Source organism: Cavia porcellus, unplaced genomic scaffold, assembly GCF_034190915.1.
Source record: "Cavia porcellus strain 051 isolate PalLab524CR breed Dunkin Hartley unplaced genomic scaffold, mCavPor4.1 scaffold_25, whole genome shotgun sequence".
NCBI classification, from domain to species: Eukaryota; Metazoa; Chordata; class Mammalia; order Rodentia; family Caviidae; genus Cavia; species Cavia porcellus.
Window position 1 is genome coordinate 738,871 of NW_026947508.1, and position 17,543 is coordinate 756,413.

The 17,543-nt window shown below is 57.8% G+C and overlaps 1 protein-coding gene across 20 annotated transcripts in view; it reads right to left on the bottom strand.

Moving 5' to 3' along the window:
• Positions 1–17,543, bottom strand: part of Cfap74 (cilia and flagella associated protein 74) — a 53,276-nt gene that overhangs the window by 21,954 nt on the left and 13,779 nt on the right. For 14 of the 20 annotated variants that reach the window (XR_010042843.1, XM_063235320.1, XM_063235318.1 and 11 more), the window contains exons 2-17: positions 14,098–14,177; positions 12,637–12,721; positions 12,347–12,493; positions 11,855–11,953; positions 11,133–11,237; positions 6,981–7,154; positions 6,321–6,431; positions 5,935–6,037; positions 5,384–5,541; positions 4,657–4,861; positions 3,855–4,010; positions 2,877–3,050; positions 2,619–2,642; positions 2,419–2,537; positions 1,171–1,237; positions 897–986 (exon numbers count right to left, since the gene is read on the bottom strand). Coding sequence is in view for 19 of the 20 variants with exons in the window: in XM_063235320.1 (XP_063091390.1) it covers positions 897–986; positions 1,171–1,237; positions 2,419–2,537; positions 2,619–2,642; positions 2,877–3,050; positions 3,855–4,010; positions 4,657–4,861; positions 5,384–5,541; positions 5,935–6,037; positions 6,321–6,431; positions 6,981–7,154; positions 11,133–11,237; positions 11,855–11,953; positions 12,347–12,493; positions 12,637–12,721; positions 14,098–14,158 (1,878 nt within the window). In the remaining variant the exon portion in view is untranslated. Of the gene's footprint in view, positions 1–896; positions 987–1,170; positions 1,238–2,418; positions 2,538–2,618; positions 2,643–2,876; positions 3,051–3,854; positions 4,011–4,656; positions 4,862–5,383; positions 5,542–5,934; positions 6,038–6,320; positions 6,432–6,980; positions 7,155–11,132; positions 11,277–11,854; positions 11,954–12,346; positions 12,494–12,636; positions 12,722–14,042; positions 14,178–17,543 lie in introns of those variants that run through there. The other 6 variants (XM_063235305.1, XM_063235317.1, XM_063235308.1 and 3 more) reach the window with 6 other exon arrangements.

Sequence of the window (17,543 nt, forward strand, 5' to 3'; positions counted from 1 at the left end):
CAGTTGACAGTTAATAAGGGGGACAGAGGGCCATGGGGAGCCATGAGTAGCAACCACACGTTTCCAGAATATCCCAGAGGGAACTGGCCAGCTGATCCTATGACAGAGAGCTGGGCAGGAGCAAGGCCACTGCCCTGGCCACCAGGGACCCAGGATCACGGTCATCAGCACCTCTCCATCCAGCCTGGCTGCTGAAGGTCATAAAAGGCGGCCAGGGCAGTGGGTGCTGAGCACAGGGCTCAGAGAAGTTTCCGCCTCCTCCTCCCTCTTACCTTGGAGTTGGGCTCCCTGGCACTCTATTCTGGACCTGGACGTGGACTCATGGGGAGTCTCTGGGTGCCATGGATGATTGAGCTTGTGCCCCAAGCCCAGAGTTGGACCTAGAAGGCCCTTGAGCACTCCAGCCCGGGTGGGGACCACATGGGCCTGGGCCTGTGGCTGTGAGCCCAGACCTCGATGCCTCTGTGTGCAGCAGAGTTGGGAGCTGTTTGCCACGCAGTCCTTTGTGGTGCGAGGCAGTGACACGTTCTGAGTTTACTGAGAAGGGGAAGCCAGGGCAGGGTGCAGCACTGAGGGGCAGGAGGTCGCCAATCTACGTGAGCTGGGTCACAAAACTACTGGTGGAGAGACGGAGGCGTCATGGCAGACATGACCAGCACTGGCCATGACAGAGGGTCTACGGGCGTGCCCTGTGTCTTCCTCCTGCTTTTCACTGTGTTTGAGAATTGGCTCGACCACAGCGAAAGCGCCATGTTGGGTGCTCAGGGCTGCCTAGTGGAGCAGCTCTCGGGACCCATCTGGGCCTGCCCAGCACCAGCCTGCCCCGGTCCCCAGGGCCCCAGCACTCCAGAGAGGGTCACCACCAGGAGCCCGCGCGAGGCAGGACTTCAACTTACAGAGCACTTCTTTGTTGAACATTTCAGAGGGACAGAAAACCCTCCTGTCTGAGCCAAAAAGGAGATGTGCCCCTCCAGATCTCTGTTTATCTAGAAGCAGAACAGCAGCCATCATCGCCTGTCACGTGACCTTAGGCCTGTCATGTGGGGAGGCCCCGGGAGGCTTCCAGGAGGAGCCCTGCAGGGCAGGATGCCTTTAACTCTGCCCACCTGCATTTCCGGACTATGTTCAGAGATTAAACACGAAAGTGGTGCAGCGAGATCTGTGACTTACCATCGGCTTGAAGGTGACCAGCACCTCGCAGGACATCCCGGCGGACAAGGGGCCAGGAGGGTCAAAGCTGAGGGCACAATGGGCAGGGTCACTATAGGGTGGACACCGGCCACGCACACCTAGCTGGGCCCCAGGTTCCCTCCATGCTGCTGTTCTCGGGCACAGTGTCCTGATGCCCGGGCTGTGTACCGTGCCACCCCCATTGCCCAGCAGCAGGAGACACTTGGTGATGCTGGGCCTCTCCTGGGACCTGCACCGGGCCTGGGACCAAGGATGTCGGACTCTAATACCAAAGCTCGGGGGAGAGGGGACCAGAAAAAGAGGCCCGGATGTGGGGGACTGAAGGCAGCGTCTGTCCAATCTGGGCCCTGGCTGAGAGACAGAGAGTGCCCAAGAATCCCTTAGCCCTGATCTCCTTTCACTATGCTGGAAGTTACCAGAGCTGCTTGCTTTCAAACTGCACAAACTAAATCCTCACGTAATATAAAACGTGCCCTGGCAGTCTCCCCATGAACCAGGTGGAAGGGAATCCAAAACTGCACGCCTGTAATCCCAGCACTGGGGAGGCTGAGGCAGGAGGATTGGCATGAGTTAGTTCAAGGCCAGCCTGGGCTGCCCAGTGAGCTCAAAGCCAGCCTGAAGTAAACAGTGAGACTCTCTCAAAAATGAAACAAAACAAAATGCCACACTTTTCTGACTGGGAGGGAGCACTCTGGTGGCAGAGTACACAGAACGCGGCAGGACGGAGCCTGGCGGGGTAGAGGGTCGGGATCCGAGGCCTTGGGAGCGCAGGACCAGATGCTCACGCACAGAGCCGCCGAGCCAGGCCTCTCAGAGATGTGAAGTTGAAAGAGTCACGGACATAAACAGAGAATTACAGACACGAGAAAGGAATGAGACGATGTCAAGAAACGCTAGCTCATCTGAAAAAGGACGTGGAATTTTTGGAAATGGAAAACAGAACCCGGAGAAGACGCGGCGTCAGCAGCTTTGACAGCCGGTCAGACACAGCTGGAGAGGTGGGCGGTGCTCGGCTGGTGACACCTTGCAGGGCTCCAGGGATGGGGAGGAGCGGGTGGCCAGGGCTGGGCAGGCTGGGAACTGACCAGGGCTGAGTCAGGAAGCACCATGCCTCGGAGAAAAGGGGGGCCAGGCTCTGGGAGGGCACCTGTGCTGGGAACAGATGGGGTCTGGGGTCCTGACTGGCTGGGGTGGGCACTGGAGGCTGGGGGTCCCACCCGCACTCACTCCACGCGGATGAAGTCCTGCAGGTGCTGCTCCACGCCCACCAGCTTGCAGTAGTTGAGTGTGTAGGTGGCATTGATCAGGGTGATTTTCTTCTTGTACACTTTGCCGACATCAAAGTCCTAGAGGATTGGGGGAGACCTCAGCACCCCAAGCCTGTGGCAGCCGTGGATATCACACAGGAAGGATTCCTGGTCTCTTACCTTGTGACTGGCCCCCGGGGCTGCCTGAGGAGCAGGCGGGGTCACAGGCCATCAGCAGGGGGAGATAGCAGGGACCAGCAAGGACCCGTCTCACCCTTGGGGCGACTTGGCCACCTCACGGGAGGCAAAAATTGCTGCTTCCTTTCCCAGCCTCCCCGGGCTTCTGCTGAGCCACTGGGGAGGCCCTGTTAGCCAGGCCTGAGGTACTGCCATTCCCCCATCAGAGTGAAGGGCACAGTGGGGGGGGCCTAGACCCACCTTGAAGTGGACACACTCGGGCTTGCTGTTGAAGGGGCGGCCCTTGAACTCCCGGCCGGACGCCACCTGCTTGTGGACCACCCTGCTGCGAAGCTGCTCCAGCCTGCGGGCCAGGATGTCCTTGTCCATCTTTGTCCCGCCCACGGGCTTCCGGTCCACATCCTCCTTGGGCCCCTGAGGTTCACAGAGACAGAGGCCAGCACTGCCCCAAGTGCTGGTGGCCACTTGTGGGGTCTGGAGCCACGGCGGCTCCCAGGCCAGACAGCGCCTCTGCACAATGCCTCAGACAGAGAATGGAGAGGAAGCAAAGCCGAAATGTGCAGGAGGCAAGGCCGTCCCGGAAAGGACAGTAGTGGGGAATCTTCCAGAGCACCAAGTCAGGGAGACAGTTTTTGAAAAGTCTGGCGGGAAGCAGCTTCTCCAGTGGCATCACTGCAGATGGAGCTCTGGCTAGGGGGAACCAGGTGCCCAGGCAGGCCCGCACCCTGTCCTGTGGTGCCATGGGAAGTCTGCTTGGGCTTGACCTGTGGTGCTCAGGACTCTAGGGGTGGGAGGCTGCCTGTTGCCTGCCCATCTGTACCTACCTCTCCCCGAGGGACCAGGGTGGGGAGAGTTGGCCTGGCCTGTCCCTTCTGCATCCCCAGAACCAGCAGAACCAAAGGGTATTGCCCTGACAGCCACAGTAACTGATGTTTACAGAAGCTGAAGGGCGGGTGACGCCCTCTGGAGGGAGCCCAGGACCCTGTGCTGGGTGGACACGAGTGCTGAATGGCCACCAAGGGGTGCTAAGCTCAGCCTTCTCTAGCAGTGCTTTCTGGATGGTGCACACATGGGTGACACTGGGTCCTCCTGTCCCTACCTCCAGTGCTGCACATGAAACTGACTGTGGAGGCCTGGTGGCGGAGCCGGGCAAGGGCTGTGCGTGCAGGACTGTTGAGGGCTTGAGAGGGCGAGGGCAGGACAGAAGGCAGTGCTCACCTGGGACTGCCCGAGATCCTCACTCCACAGCCCGGGGATCTCTGGCTTGGCCAGCGTCTCCTCCTCTGGGCTGGTGGTCCCAGGAGCCATCTGCATGGATTCACTGGAGACTTTGAATAGCAGCAGGGACATGGGGTCTATCGCTGCCTTGCTGTCCTGCAGAAGAGAGGAGCAGGAGGCTGTGCGCATGGAAACATGGCGCCCGGGTACAGGAAGAGGCACCTTGATCCCCAGGAGCTGGGCCACAGTGACCCTGCGTCTCTGGCTCCTCTGCGCTGCACTGGGATGAGGCCCCGCATGCACCCGGAACGTTCGACACTTCTTAAAATAGAAGGCGCTCATTTGCGTGGGCTGCTGGAGGGTTTCTGCAAGCTCAGCAGAGTGCACAGATGCCCCAGATGGCGAGTCATAGTGACGGGGGTATTCTGGCCGGAGGAGGCGCTGTCCCCTCCCCACCTGGTCCTTATCCCAGGCTGCTGTGAGCTAAGCTGAGAGGGCTGTGCGATAGCACCCCAGGGAGAGCTTGGGGCTCAGGTGAGCGAGGGCCTATCCTCCTGGGGCATCACCTTACAGACGGAGGCCCCGAACCCAGGACAGATAGCAGTTGCAGTGGAGGGATGGGTGGGGGGCAGGCACTGGGTGGCTGGAAGGCTTCTGGGGGAAGAGGACAAGGGAGGGGGTTGGGACCCCTGGGTAGAGTCGCCCCTCTCAGGGTTGCAGAGGACGTTCACGGTACGTTCAAGGGAAACACCCTGGGCTGTGTGGCCTCCTCTGCCCCTCCTGGAAACACTGCTCTACTCACCAGTGAGTGTCCTGCAGCTGTGGGGGATGCCTTCCCTTCACAGAAAGTGGATATGTAGCTCCAGGTCCGGTCCCGCAGCGTCCGCAGTGCAGCGGCCTTGGCGGGGGGCCTCTGTCTCTTCCTGTGGCTTCGCTCCTGGGCCTCCTCCTTCAGGATCCGACTCACGATCTCCTGCTTCCGCAGCTTCTGCTCCTCCTCGAAGGCCCTACAGGAGGCACTGCTCAGAGAAGGGCGCGTGGGGGGCGGGGACTCTGCCACACCTCAGTGCCACCCAGTGCCAGGCCCAGGCCAGGCACCACCCCATGAGGATCCAGAGGCCACACCTGGCTGACCCTCAGCAGTGCCAGCCAGGGTCAGGACCCCCAGGAAGAAGGTGCTGGGCACTGTGTGAACCTGAGGAGGGAAGACTGGCCTCCCTAGGACCCTGACTCAGGGAACCCTGGGGGACAGCAGAGAGCAGCATGGGGGGAACACAGTGGCTGCCCGAGGGGGAGGAGGCCGAGAACAGAATCCCACCCGAGCCATACCCAGGCCCTGGGGGAGAGGAATACGGGGTCTGCTCCTGGGGGTCTGCAGTTGGGGGCAGAGCACAGAGGAAGGGTCCTGGCAGGAGTGAGGGGCCCCGGTCAGGTAGGTCACGGCCAAGCTTGAGCAGCACACAGAGTAGGGCTAGGAAGGACTGGGAGCCTCCTTCCTGGCCATGGTCACTGGATCCCACTGCCCGCACCGCCTCTGCGCCTCCAGCTCCTGGCGCCTGCGCTGGTGGACAAGGTGCTTGAAGGCGTCCTGGCCCTGGGCCAGGACCTCCTGCTGCTCAGTCTGGGCCTGCTGCTCCGTCTGCTCTGCCCTGGCCCGATCCCAGGCCTGAAACTTCCGCAGCATCTCCTGCAAAGGGGCCATGCTGCAGCCTGATGTCTGCCCAGACCAGCACACATGCACATCCATTTACATGCTTGCACACACACACACACACACATGCACATACACACTGACATCTCCCCAAACTGCACAGGGCTTCCTGGCTTTCCCTCCAGGTGCCCAGTCCTGGGTGTGCAGCCCTGGCCTGGACCTTCAAGGTGCTCTCTCCCATGGTCCCCATACCACCTACAAGGCCAGACCTCAACCTGGCCCTGGGTACTGGGTTCCTGGGAGTCCCTATTGTTCTCTGGACTGAGCCCTGAGTGTGGGCCAGGCAGGAAGCCATGGTGCCAGCCCAGTGACTGCAGGGCCCAGGCCACAACAGGGCCTGGGGACATGACCGGCTCTGGCTGCTCCTACCCGGTTGGCGGTGATGCTGTTCTTCAGCGCCAGCACAGCCGCCATGCGTTGTTGCAGGTGCTCTCGGGACTCCAGCTCCGCCTTTTGCTCCCGCTCCCGAACCCTGGGGAAGGACACACCTTCAACGGGGATAGCAGGGCAGGACAGCAGGACGGTGGGCGGCAGGAAGAGGACCTGGCTGCCTTCTCCCTCCTGGGGCCCATTGTGATTTGCAGCCTTTTCCCAAAGGCTAACAGCAGCTCAGAACTAAAATGGCATTTTAGCTGGGTTCTGATGACATTGTGCTGGGCTCTCAGCAGAGTTAGGGACTTCAGACGACTTGGAGGGCCCACACCCTCAGATCCCTTGGGGCCAGGACCGGAAGTGAGGTCCTGAACAGAACCCACCGGCCCAGGGAGGCCTTCAGGAACTTCACCGCCACACGGTGGTTCTTCTGGGCATCTTCCACCAGCTTCTGGTGCCTGAGCCCCAGCTCCCTCTGCGTGCGCATGGATTTCCTGCAGTAACACAGGAGGGGACGGGGCTCCTGCAGCAGCCGCTCCCTGCGAAGGCTCCGCAGGCCGGGAGCCTCCAGGAGCAGCAGGCAGGGCTGTCCCTGCAGGTGACACAGAGGAAATGGGTGTCCCAGGCTTGGAGCCCCAGCAAGTGGGACTGTGACAGGGGACAGGGCCAGTGCACACAGGGTGATGAGGACCAGGAGGAGCGGGCAAGAAGGGGCAGACAGCGGGCTGGGTTGGGATGCCATCGGGGGCAGGGGTAGCCTGCAGCAGCTGGATGGAGGTGACAGGGGACAAGCCTGGTTCAGGGCCATGGGGACTGGAGGGACTCCCCGAGGGAGCACTCAGGATGCTGGGGACCAAGCCTGCATGCCAGGGCTCCAGGAGGGCCCAGGAACAGCCAGTGTGGGTGAAGCCGGACCAGCCCCTGGGGAGCTATGGTTTGGCAACACTGGCCTTGGTGACTGTGGCCTCTCAGAGAGCCTGGGCAGAGCCTGGCTGGGTGCCTAGGAGTCAGCCAGGATGCAGGGACTGCCTGGGGCCACTCACCGAATCCGAAGCCGCTGGTTCCTCTCCGCCTTCCCTGAGGCTTCCTCCTCCCTGTGGAGCTGCTGGGCCGCGTGTACCTGGAGGCACTGGTCCCTGGCCTCTGCCTCCTCATGGTTAGATTTCCAGATGTTCTCCAGCTGCCCCTTCTTGATCTCAAGGTGCCACATGGCGCTCCTTGGAGACAGGAGGTGTTCATTGGAGACTGGACAGTCTCTGTGGGGCAGTCTTCCTGTCTGGGCAGCCCCCTGGACAGCAGGGGATGCTGGACACCCCCATGATAGGTCAGATCCTGCCAGGCAGCCTCTATTCAATGTGTGTCACTTGAGAAAGTCCAGGCTGCAGCCCATTGCTACCCTTCCTGCACGCCTAGAGCTGGGACAGCTGACCACCGGAGGCCCCACTTGGCCTGAGAGAAGCATCCTGGAAGGTGATTGGGACTGTCTTCTGCAGGCCTGGGGTCCTGCCAGTCCTCAGAGGAGCTTGGTCTGGCCTCAGAGCCTGGCTGTGGCCCTAACACTAGCTGGACGTCAGGGGACCTGCCTGGCTTCTGTTCTCGGGAAATCTGTCCTGGGCAATGGTGACACACACAGCGCCCTTTGGGCTGCTGGCACAGAAAGCTCCCAGGCTGTCTCCAGCTGGGAGGCCCAGGGAGAACCAGGACCCTGTCCTGAGCTGCAGCAGCAGCCGCTTCTGTGGTCATTGGTAAGGGTTCCCTGGACAGTGGCAGCGGGGTGACTGCACACCCCACACCGCTCTGGCTCTCCGAGGGGCAGGACGGAAGCGGTTGTCTGCACAATGCCTCACTCGCCAGGTAAAGCAAATCCTCCCACTCCGCCAGTTTGAGGTTCTCTGCATCACGTCAGGAAAATCTCCTTCCGCTCCTGCGCTGGTGATAGTACTTCCGGAAAACCATGACCACGGAGCCAAGGCTGCTCCTTCATCCCTGGGGTAAGACCTGCCTGTGGCCGCCACTGCTCCGCAGTGCAGGGGATGCAGCCCAGGCCCTTCACACTGAGCTTCATCCCAGCCTTTTTTTAGGGGTACCAGGAGTCAAACTCAGGGCCTTGAGTGTGCCAGGCAGCACTGTGCCACCGAGCTCTATGCCTGGCTCAACCCCTAGGCTTCTTTACCTTTTCTTGTGAGACATGATCATGCCAAATCCTTAAGTTACCCAGGCTGTACTAGAATTTAGATGCTCCTGCCTCAGCCTCTGGGTCCCGGGGTTGCAGGTGTGCACTGCCATGCCTAGCTCACAGCCCCCTTGACTGTGCCCAGTTTTCCCCGCAAGGTGGACAGTGCGTGCTGCGGATTCCCGGACGGCTCCTGGGTCCTGGGAGATGAGTCCCAGACAACATGTGGCTGGAGCCATTGTCCTGCTTCACCCAGGATTTTCTGTCTCTTTCCTTGGGGAGCTTGGTTTATGCTCCCCTTCCCCACACTGGCCTCTTGGTCCTGGCAATTGAGGTTTCACGGCTCTGTGTGCAGAGCTGCTGTCGTCTTCGCTGAGTAACGTGAAGCCCTCGATCTCCCTGTGTTGAGCGGGGCTGCTTCTCTTCTCCACGACCCGTTCTCCCTGACAGTGCCCCCATGCCAACCTGGCCTGACAGCACCTTGGTTCACAATGCTCAGGGACTGCCGTCCTCCACCCTGAGCTTCCGGTGACTACAGAGAACCAGCCATTTGGGAGATGCTGCTTCTCCCCATGTTGTGTTCTCAGTGTGCGGGGTCCCTTGTGCCACAGGGAGGGTACTGTGACTCTGGCAAATGTGTTCCTCAAGTTCTGAACTCCCCAGGTCCATGTCAGAGGCTCTGGCAGGTTCCAGGTCTGTGATGACCTGTCTCACATGGCACTGTCCAGCTGTCCTCACAGGTGCACAGAATGGGAGACCTGGCTGACCAAGCCATTTCCTGGAGGCACTGATCCCCACTGGGCACAACACCTCCCAGACCTGCACGACCTCTGCCTTCTGCCTCAGGGCCAAGGTCCCCATGTGGACTCTGGAAGGATGCATGCTTCCATGGGCAGTGGAGATAGCCAGAGGCTTAGCCCTGGCCCGGCTGAACATTCCCAGCTGCCCACTAGGATAAGGCTGGTCCCCAGGACCCCACCAGCCTGGCAATACCTCTCAGGGTACCAATCCCTCCTCTACACCCTGAGCCAAGGGGTCCAGCTCAGTGCAATCTGGTACCACCCCAAGGCATGGGGCTGTTGTGCCTCAGCAGAGCTGGGCATGTGGGGGAAGACTTTACAAAGCCAGGCTTTCAAAGCCTTTCTTTCATGGTATGGTACTGGGGACTGAACCAAGCCCTCTTTTATTTATTTTATTTTTTATTTTGCAACAGGGTCCCACTAAACCTCTAAGTTACCCTGGCAGGACTCAAACTTGGGAACCTTTTGCATCAGCCTCCTGGAGTGCTGGGAACACAGGCATGTACCCCCTCCTCCAGCCAGTTTCTTAATTTCGGAAGCTCTGGCAGAGATTTTTATCAAGAGCTGGGGATTCCTGGCACACTGCACGGGCTCTGGTGCAGGTGGTCACTGGGCAGCTCTGCGTTGTGACTGGTATGGGCAGTGTCTTGCCTTAGCCCACCCACGGCGACCCCCAAACAACCTCGCCCTGGTCCCAGACCCCATACTGGGGCCCTGTTGGCACTAGCCTGCAGCTGAGCCAGGTGGCTTTTAGAGAGCCTGCCTAGCCTGATGAAACCAGCCTTAAACTGACAGTTACAAACTCCACACCTTGCCTTGTCCTGGCCCAGGGAACGGTGACAACTCTACTGCCACTGGGTGAGTTGTGAACCTGATGCCCTTGTGTGGCCCTTGTCCTGGACAGGGTGCTGCAGGCACTGGGGCTACCAGGCCAAGCGGCCTGGCGTCTGGACTGTGGAGACATCTGCAGTCATGGAAGAGAAGGCTGCGCTCTGCCTCATCTTAGTGTGGCTGTGAATCATCCTATGGTCAGGGGTCAGCTTCCCTAGCACGGCAGGTGACACAACCAGTCTGTCCTTCCCAGCATTCTCATCAGGATGGCTTTCCTCGAGGTGGACTGTCTACATCCAGGGATGTGGAGAGGTGGCCTTTAGGGTCTTTTGAGGCTGCTGTGGAGGATCATCTGCGGTGACAGCTCAGAGGGACAATGTCACGGTGGGGGTGAGGTTGAGTGGCCAGGCTGAGCCAGCTGGTGTGGACCAATGGACAGAGCTGAGATACCAGCAGCTCCTCAGGTTGGCAGAGGAAGAGACCTAACAGCTGTGCGTGGCAGGGCCCTGTGTGTGTGGGGTGCTGCCCGTGGGGTGGCCAGGCCCTCCGAGTGGCCTGGTCCTCTGTACCTGCCCAGGAGGAGGTGGCCTGGCTGAAGGGGCTGGGGCAGCTCATGGATCTGGGGGTCCTGAGGACCAAGACAGATGGGGACCACAGAGGTCCCCTTCACCTGTACTGCGTGTATAGTGAGAGCCGCAGCGATGATGACACTGGCCGTGGGGAGCAGGAAGGACTGAGCCAGGCCTGGGGCTGAGTGCAGCCTGTGACTCTGCCAGAGACCTCGAGAAGTAACAGCCTGGGCGTGCTGAGCCCAGGGCTGACAGGGGCTGTGTGGGCCTTGAGCTTCAGGGCAGCACTGAAGATGGACAGGTAAAGGCCTGGCCCGAGGGCCTCATGGGCAGCAGCCGGTGGCCGGCAGCTTGGGGACAGGATCCAGGGACAGTGTGAGCGAATCAGAGTGCCAGGACCGCGCTTGCCACGAGGCTCCTCTGACTGCTAGCATGAACCAGGGCCAGAGTGTGTGGATGGGAGCCTCGACACCCACTGCCAAGCCTCCCTGGGACCTGGTGGGGGGCTCAACCCAGACCCTGTCTGCCAGGCCATGGGCCAGTTAAAACAGGACCCAGACCTGGCTGTGGGTCTCTGGAGCCGCACCCTGCCTATCTCCTCCCAGGTCAGCGCTGACCAGCGATGCATGTGGTAAGGAAGCACAGGGAGCAGGAAAGGGAAAAGGACAGAGGCAGAAATTGAAACCCCGGCGGGGAGCGGAAACCATGGGACCTGCAGCTCCTGACCTCACTGGGTGTGGGCCCGGCTCCGGGCTGCCTCAGGGACCACGCGGCTAGGACGCCTGAGCCCAGCCCTGCCCGGTGCCCCTGCCACACACTCACTCGCTCTGCTGCAGCTCGGCTGCAATGCTCCACTGCAGGTTGCGCTCGCCTTCCAGCTCCAGCTGCAGGCGTCGGGATGCGGCCTGCAGACGGCCCACGGCTGCCCTGGTAGAGCGGCAGCGGGGAGGCGGTCATAGGTTGGCCCTGGAGGAGGCGGGGCTACCTCGGCCTTGCTGGCCTGACACACAGCCCTCTTTTCCCCTGGAGTCTGGAAGCTGAATTCCTAGTTCCTGGGCCCTGCCAGCCTTGCCCAGGAGGGACCAGGGGCCCCAGAGCACCACCATCCTGCTGACCTGAGCCCCGCCTGACCCTGCCTCCCTCCCGGGCCTCAGCACCCCTTCACCAGAGCCCGTGACTCCCTGAGCTCATGACTTTGGGCCAGGGTAGGCAGGTGCTGGGGTCCCTGTGTGGAAGACCTTGGGTGGGGCCTTGTGCACAGAGGGCATGAGGGATCCTGACCAGAGGGCAGGCCACGTGGACGCTGCAGGGCAGGTCCGCTGTGTGTATATGGGGCCCAGAAGCGGGTTCTGAGCCACTGATCAGGCCTAGGATCCTCTGCACCCTAGTCCCAGGCAGATTTAATGCCCCATGGAGAGGCCTGGCCGGGTGCGTCCGTCCTGGGGGACACCAGACCTCGGTTGGCCGGAGTTCTCTGTCCACACCCAGGTGTGGCCACCACTCCTGTCGGTTGTGCCCCTGCCTCCCAGCCTGCAGGTGCCTACATGTTGCTGGACTCTCTCTCCCGGGCGACCTCGGCGGCTACGTTCGCCTGCTGCTTGCTCAGGAGGTCCATCCTGTGGCGACAGGCACACAGCTCCCCCCTACAGTGAGAATTGACCCGAGACCCTGAGGCCCCAGCGCCAGCAAGCAGGCAGCGAGGTGGGGAGGGGTCCAGCCTGGCTCCCCACCCACCAGGAAAGGGCCATGGGCATGTCATCCTCATGGGGTCCCTGCCACGGAGTGACATGAGCAGGGATCATCTGTCCATTTCTGGAAAAGTCACTGAGGCCACCCACCTGAAGGTGACATCACAGTGCCTGAGGTCAATATGGGGATCAGGGGACCCCTGGATCGACACAGGCCAGGCCTGCTGGGTGCTTGGCCCGGGCAGGCCCTCATCCCATTCTGGGGCTCCCCTGGGGCGAGGGCAGCAGCTCTGCTGGGGCCTGAGGGTGGGGGTGAGGAGCCGTGGGCTCTGGGGCAGTGCGGCTCACCTGGACTTCTGGAGGAAGAGGTCATTCTCCTCGTGCACCCTGGCCAGGAGGTCCAGGCTCCTGCGCAGCTGGGACGCCCACACTCTATCTCTGGCCGCGGTTGGCGCCTTCACTCTCTTGGCATCGCTGCCTCTTTCCTCCCCGGGGCTTGGAATGAAAGGGACAGTGGCTGCTGCCCGCCTCACCCACAGCTCGCAGGACGAGGGCTCCTCTGCATCCACGGCTCCAGGTCCTACTCAGGAGCTGCACTGGGAGGTGGGAGTGGCTCCCTGCCCCACCCCAAGAATTACCAAGAGTGGACGGGGGTAGCGGCGTTCTCCAGTCCCAGAGGACCACATTTCACCTCGAACTCAGGATCCTCTAATTGATCTGCTTCTAGAAATCAAGGCAGGGAAGGAGAGTTTAAAAAAAAAAAGACAAACGAAAAAACAGCTGGGGGTGGTGGTGCCTGCTTGTGGTCCTAGCTTTCAGGAGGCTGAGGCAGGAGGATTGCCATGTGCTCAAGGTCAGCCTGGAGTGTATGGTGACAGCCTGTCTCAAAAACAAACAACTGACAACCAAAAAACTCCCCCAAAACAAAAAAAGATCCCCCCCCCAAGTAAGCAGCAGATCAAGCATTCAAGTCTCAAACTAGAAGAGCAGAGAGGTTCTCAAAGCAAGACTCAGTGGGGACCTCCAGGCTAAGCCACGTTCTCTGTTGCCCTGACACAGCTCAGCCTTTCCTGTTGCTTCCTGTGCAGCTACGGGAGTTGCTGCAGGCCTCTGGGAGAGGCAGGCGCCTGGTGAACTAGACTCGGTTACCAATAACTGTTCATCATTGCAGTTGTGCATTAGTAAATTACTGAAGTCCTTTCAGCTTTGCTCTTGCACACAGTAAACGTGGAAAGAGAGAACCAACAGACTGAAAACCTCTGCGTCTCCAGCAATGTTTAAGCCATGCAGGGTGCTCCACACAGATGATCCCAGCACTCTGAGAGGCTGAGAAAGGAGGACCCAGCCGGGCAGCTGATCAATTCATCAGTGAAACCCTGTCTCAAAATAAACAAGTGAAAAGGGTCAGCAAAGTCTCTGGGTTCAATTCCCAGTACTGGGGGAAAAACGTGGAGCGGCTCTCAAGAATCCTTGACCCAGGAAGTCACCACAGACTTGCAGCCAAACATGGCAAGGTGAGTGAGCTGCAGGGTCTACCGCCACACGGCCATTCCATCTCTATAAAAAAACTGAAAAGGAATTTTAGAAGGCATGGAGCCAGCACCACGGGGCAGGGGAGGAGGAGGACAGTGCGTGGCAGAGGGCCACACCAACACAGGCCCCGCCGGGCCTGGCACCAGCATCCCCAGAACCCAAAACCACTTGGGCCAGAACCCACCGCCCTTGCTGGAACACTGCCCAGGGCCCAGTCTGGGACCCAAGCCAAGGATATCTCCAAAGGAGTTCAGGTTGTCAGAAGTTTTAAGAAAATCTTGACCCTTCCAGAAGTAAAAAGTAAAAACAGGTCAAATTCAAAGGATCAAAACGGTCCCCAACTAGTCAATAGTGATGCCAGAACTAGAAAACCATGGCGCCTCCTTCAAAATTCTCAGCCATCATTTATGCCTCTTTCTGGTAAAGGACAATAATATCAGCTCCCTCAGTATGGAAAAACACAAATTTAATAGACGCAGTCTCCCTGCAATAAAGAGAATCAAGGAGCAACCCTGGGCCCATGGTGTTGTCCTTGGTGTTGGAGAGGAGACGGCGGTCTCTACTACCATCCTCCACGGTGCTGCCCATGAGCTCCTTGCTGGGGAACAGGCCAGCGTCTTCTTCCATCCTGGGAGATAGAAGTTAGCTGCAAAGAAATTGTTACAAAATGTGGATTAGGAAGGAAAACCAAAAACTTTGGATTTTATGAGATTCACGATGTCTCATTATAAAAACACTAAGAAAATGGATAAGCCACCTACTAGGAAAAAATGACTTGTAGTACAGGTATCTGACACAGAGCTTATATCCAGAACATAGAAAGAGCTCCTAAATGTCAACAATATAACCTACAAATTTAAAGTCAAAAGATTTAGAACAGATGTGAAGATACAGAGATGGTGTTATGGTCTGTGTCTGGATAGCCCCCCAAGCCCTCATGCAGTCACAGAGAGAGCTGAGTCTAGCATTTGTGATTGGTTCATTGTCTAGCCCTGGGATTGGCAGTGTGAATGCTGCACCCATCCAGAGGCAGAGCCGGCACACACTATAAGGGAGGGAAGGAGGTACGTTTCCCCTTTTTCCCTTTTCGCTCCTGTCACCTTTGGTACCTGCCACTACCCGGAGTGGCTGCTCTTCTGCCATGCCGCACTGCCTCGGAGCCAGCTGAGTATGCACAGAAGCGTCCACAAACTGTGAGCTAAACAAATCTTCCTTCCTTCATTTTGGGTGTCAGCTACTCTAACCCTACCCCAACACAGACGGTCAATAAGCAGGTGACACTTTCTGCAACACTGACAGCCATCAGGAAAATGCAAATTAAAATCACTGTGAGAGGTCACTGTACAGGCACGAGAACACCTGAAATAAAAAACATTGACAACATGGACTGTGGCAGGCAGGGTCTTGGGGACTGGTACTTTATGCCCTGCTGGCAGGTGGGAGGCAGGACTTGGCTTCTGCCAGACAACTTTTTCCAAATGCATCCCAAAGCCTGGCTAGCAGTCCAGGCATTTGTAATATTTCTTCTTTGCTATGGCATGTCCATAGCAAAATGCACACAGGAATATTCGTAGCACCCTATTCCTACTGGCGCCATCTTGGGAACAAAGCACATGTCTGTCAATACGAGAACGAGGAACAAGCTGCTGGCCATCGCACCTAGGATGCACATGGCAAGGATGTGTGAAGCTCACAGCCCCAGCAGCCCCATGGAGGAGGCCAGACAAGCAGGCCAAGGTAGGCAAGACCACAGGGGACAGGGACCTGAGGGGGCAATGCAGCGGGAGAGGAGGAGCTGTGGGGGCCCAGGGGGTGGAGGGAAGGGCTGCAGTGGTTACGCAGGTGGATGAAACTGCTGAGGATGGACACTTAAGATTGGGGCATCTCGTCTGAATGGACCGCAACAGAACACGCACAGTGCTGAGGTTCAGAATACTCATCACACCTGGGCTATCCCTTAGGAAGGCTGGGAGTTTGCTGGTGTGGACTCATGGTACAGAATTTTATAGGACCGCGTGTGGACATTAAGACTTTCCCTCACGAAAAAGTGTTAAACGGGTCATGGTACCTTCGTAAGCAACTTTTCTTTCTTCTGTTTTTTTCCCTCTTTTCTTTCTTTCTTTCTTTCTTTCTTTCTTTCTTTCTTTCTGTTTTTTGATTTTTGAGATGGGGTCTCACTATGTAGCCCAGGCCACCCTTGAATTTTGGTGATCCTTCTGCCTCAGCTTCCTGAGTGCTGGGATTACAGGCTTGCGTCACCATGCCCAGATCTACTGTATTTTAAATATGTGATTGGTTTCAAGGCTTACTGATTACAATACCTAACATCATGGCTCATAATGAAAAAGGAGAGGTTACATGCTTATAAGTCAGCACTCCTGTTACACAAACAGACGTCCGACACCGGGAATGACCCTGCCACAGCACAGTAAGAAGGAGCCACACTGAGTGGACACCAGTGTTGCTATGCACGCGAATTAAAATTGTGGAGGTATTTTTCATTGTTTAATTTAGCACCTGACTTAGAATGATTCACTGAAAATATTCTCAATATCTAATAATGTGTCTTAGATAAATTATTAATAAATCAATACCAGTAATTTTTTTGTCTTTTTTTTTTGAGATAAGGTCTCTCTTTGCAGTTCAGGCTGGCCTTGGGCTCACTCTGTAGCCCAAGCTGGTCTTGAACTCGCAACAGTCCTCTTGGCTCAGCCTCCCGAGTACTGGGATTACAGGCATGAGCCACCATGCCTGGCAGTAATTTGTATTTTAAAGAAAAAACCTGAGCATCAAAGTCCCCTGAGTGGGTTTGTGGGGAGGAGGCTTCTGGAAGAGACTCGTGGGAAAGTAGGAAGCAAGTTTGGAGGCTTTGACTTTACTGATTAGTATTTTTTTTTTTTTTACTGGGACCAGGGATCGAACTCACAACCACGTGCTTGCAAAGCAGGTACTTATGCTGCTGAGCTAAATCCCCAGCCTGTCTTTACTGATTAGAAGGAAGGAAGGAAGATGTTGATGCTGAGTGTTTCATAAAGAAGAGGAGCAGGTAGGCAGGGAATTTCATGATTTGATATCCAAGGATCCAGCCAGAGCTGAAGTTTGGAAAAATCCCCCAAATTTGGCTGCAGAAGCAGGAGGCCAGAGAATTCTGCTGCTCGCTGGCCGCAAGCTGACCTTTGCGAATGGGCAGACTTGCTTAGAGGGGACGCAGTGTCGGAAGCAATGAACGAGTCCTTGAGCGTAGAAGCCTGTTTCCTGGAGACTCACTTCCACCCTCAGGTCCTGACTGATGGTGCCCACTGCCTTTGTCTGGTCCAGAGCTGGCCACTCAAACTATGAGTTGGTGACTGTGACAGGCCACACAGCAGGGCTCCACCAACCCTAAAATGAAGCATGGGGTCCACCAGGTCCATCTGGGAGGACCATGGCCTCCCTCGCCCTCTGCTGATGACGGGGTGGTTCTGGCTCTGTTACACCTGTTCCATTTGCCGAGTCTGCTCACTACCTTAGGAGTCCGACAGCTGGAGGGTGCACCCCCCAATTAGCCCTCTTATTTCTAGTGACTTCTAACCAAAGCACACCGTTCCTAAAGAGTTAAAGAAGGGTACATGGCCACCCACCATTCTTTGATTTTCTACTTGTTCCCTGCCACAAGCTTCCTTTGAGCCAGGAAAAGCAAGGAGAATGGGTGTCCCTGCTGGTCCTGTAAGGTCTGCAGAAGGTACTTGTGAACAGGACAGCTGTGGCAGGACAGGTGTGAATGCCCAGTGCCATGGTTGGACGTGAGCTGGAGGATGTTGCTGAGGCTCCAGAATAGCAGGAGATTTCTCCCGGAGTCCACACAGCGCTGCCCAGCTCCCAGCGGGCTTTGTGGGATCCAGGTGTCTTCCTCTCCCCCTCCAGCAGGGACGGAGAGATGGATGTCGTGTGCAGAGCAGTGGTGAGTGCTGGCATAGCCCCAGGTCCAGCGGTGGTGCTGAACTAGCTCTGTTTGCAGCATTTTTAACGGTGG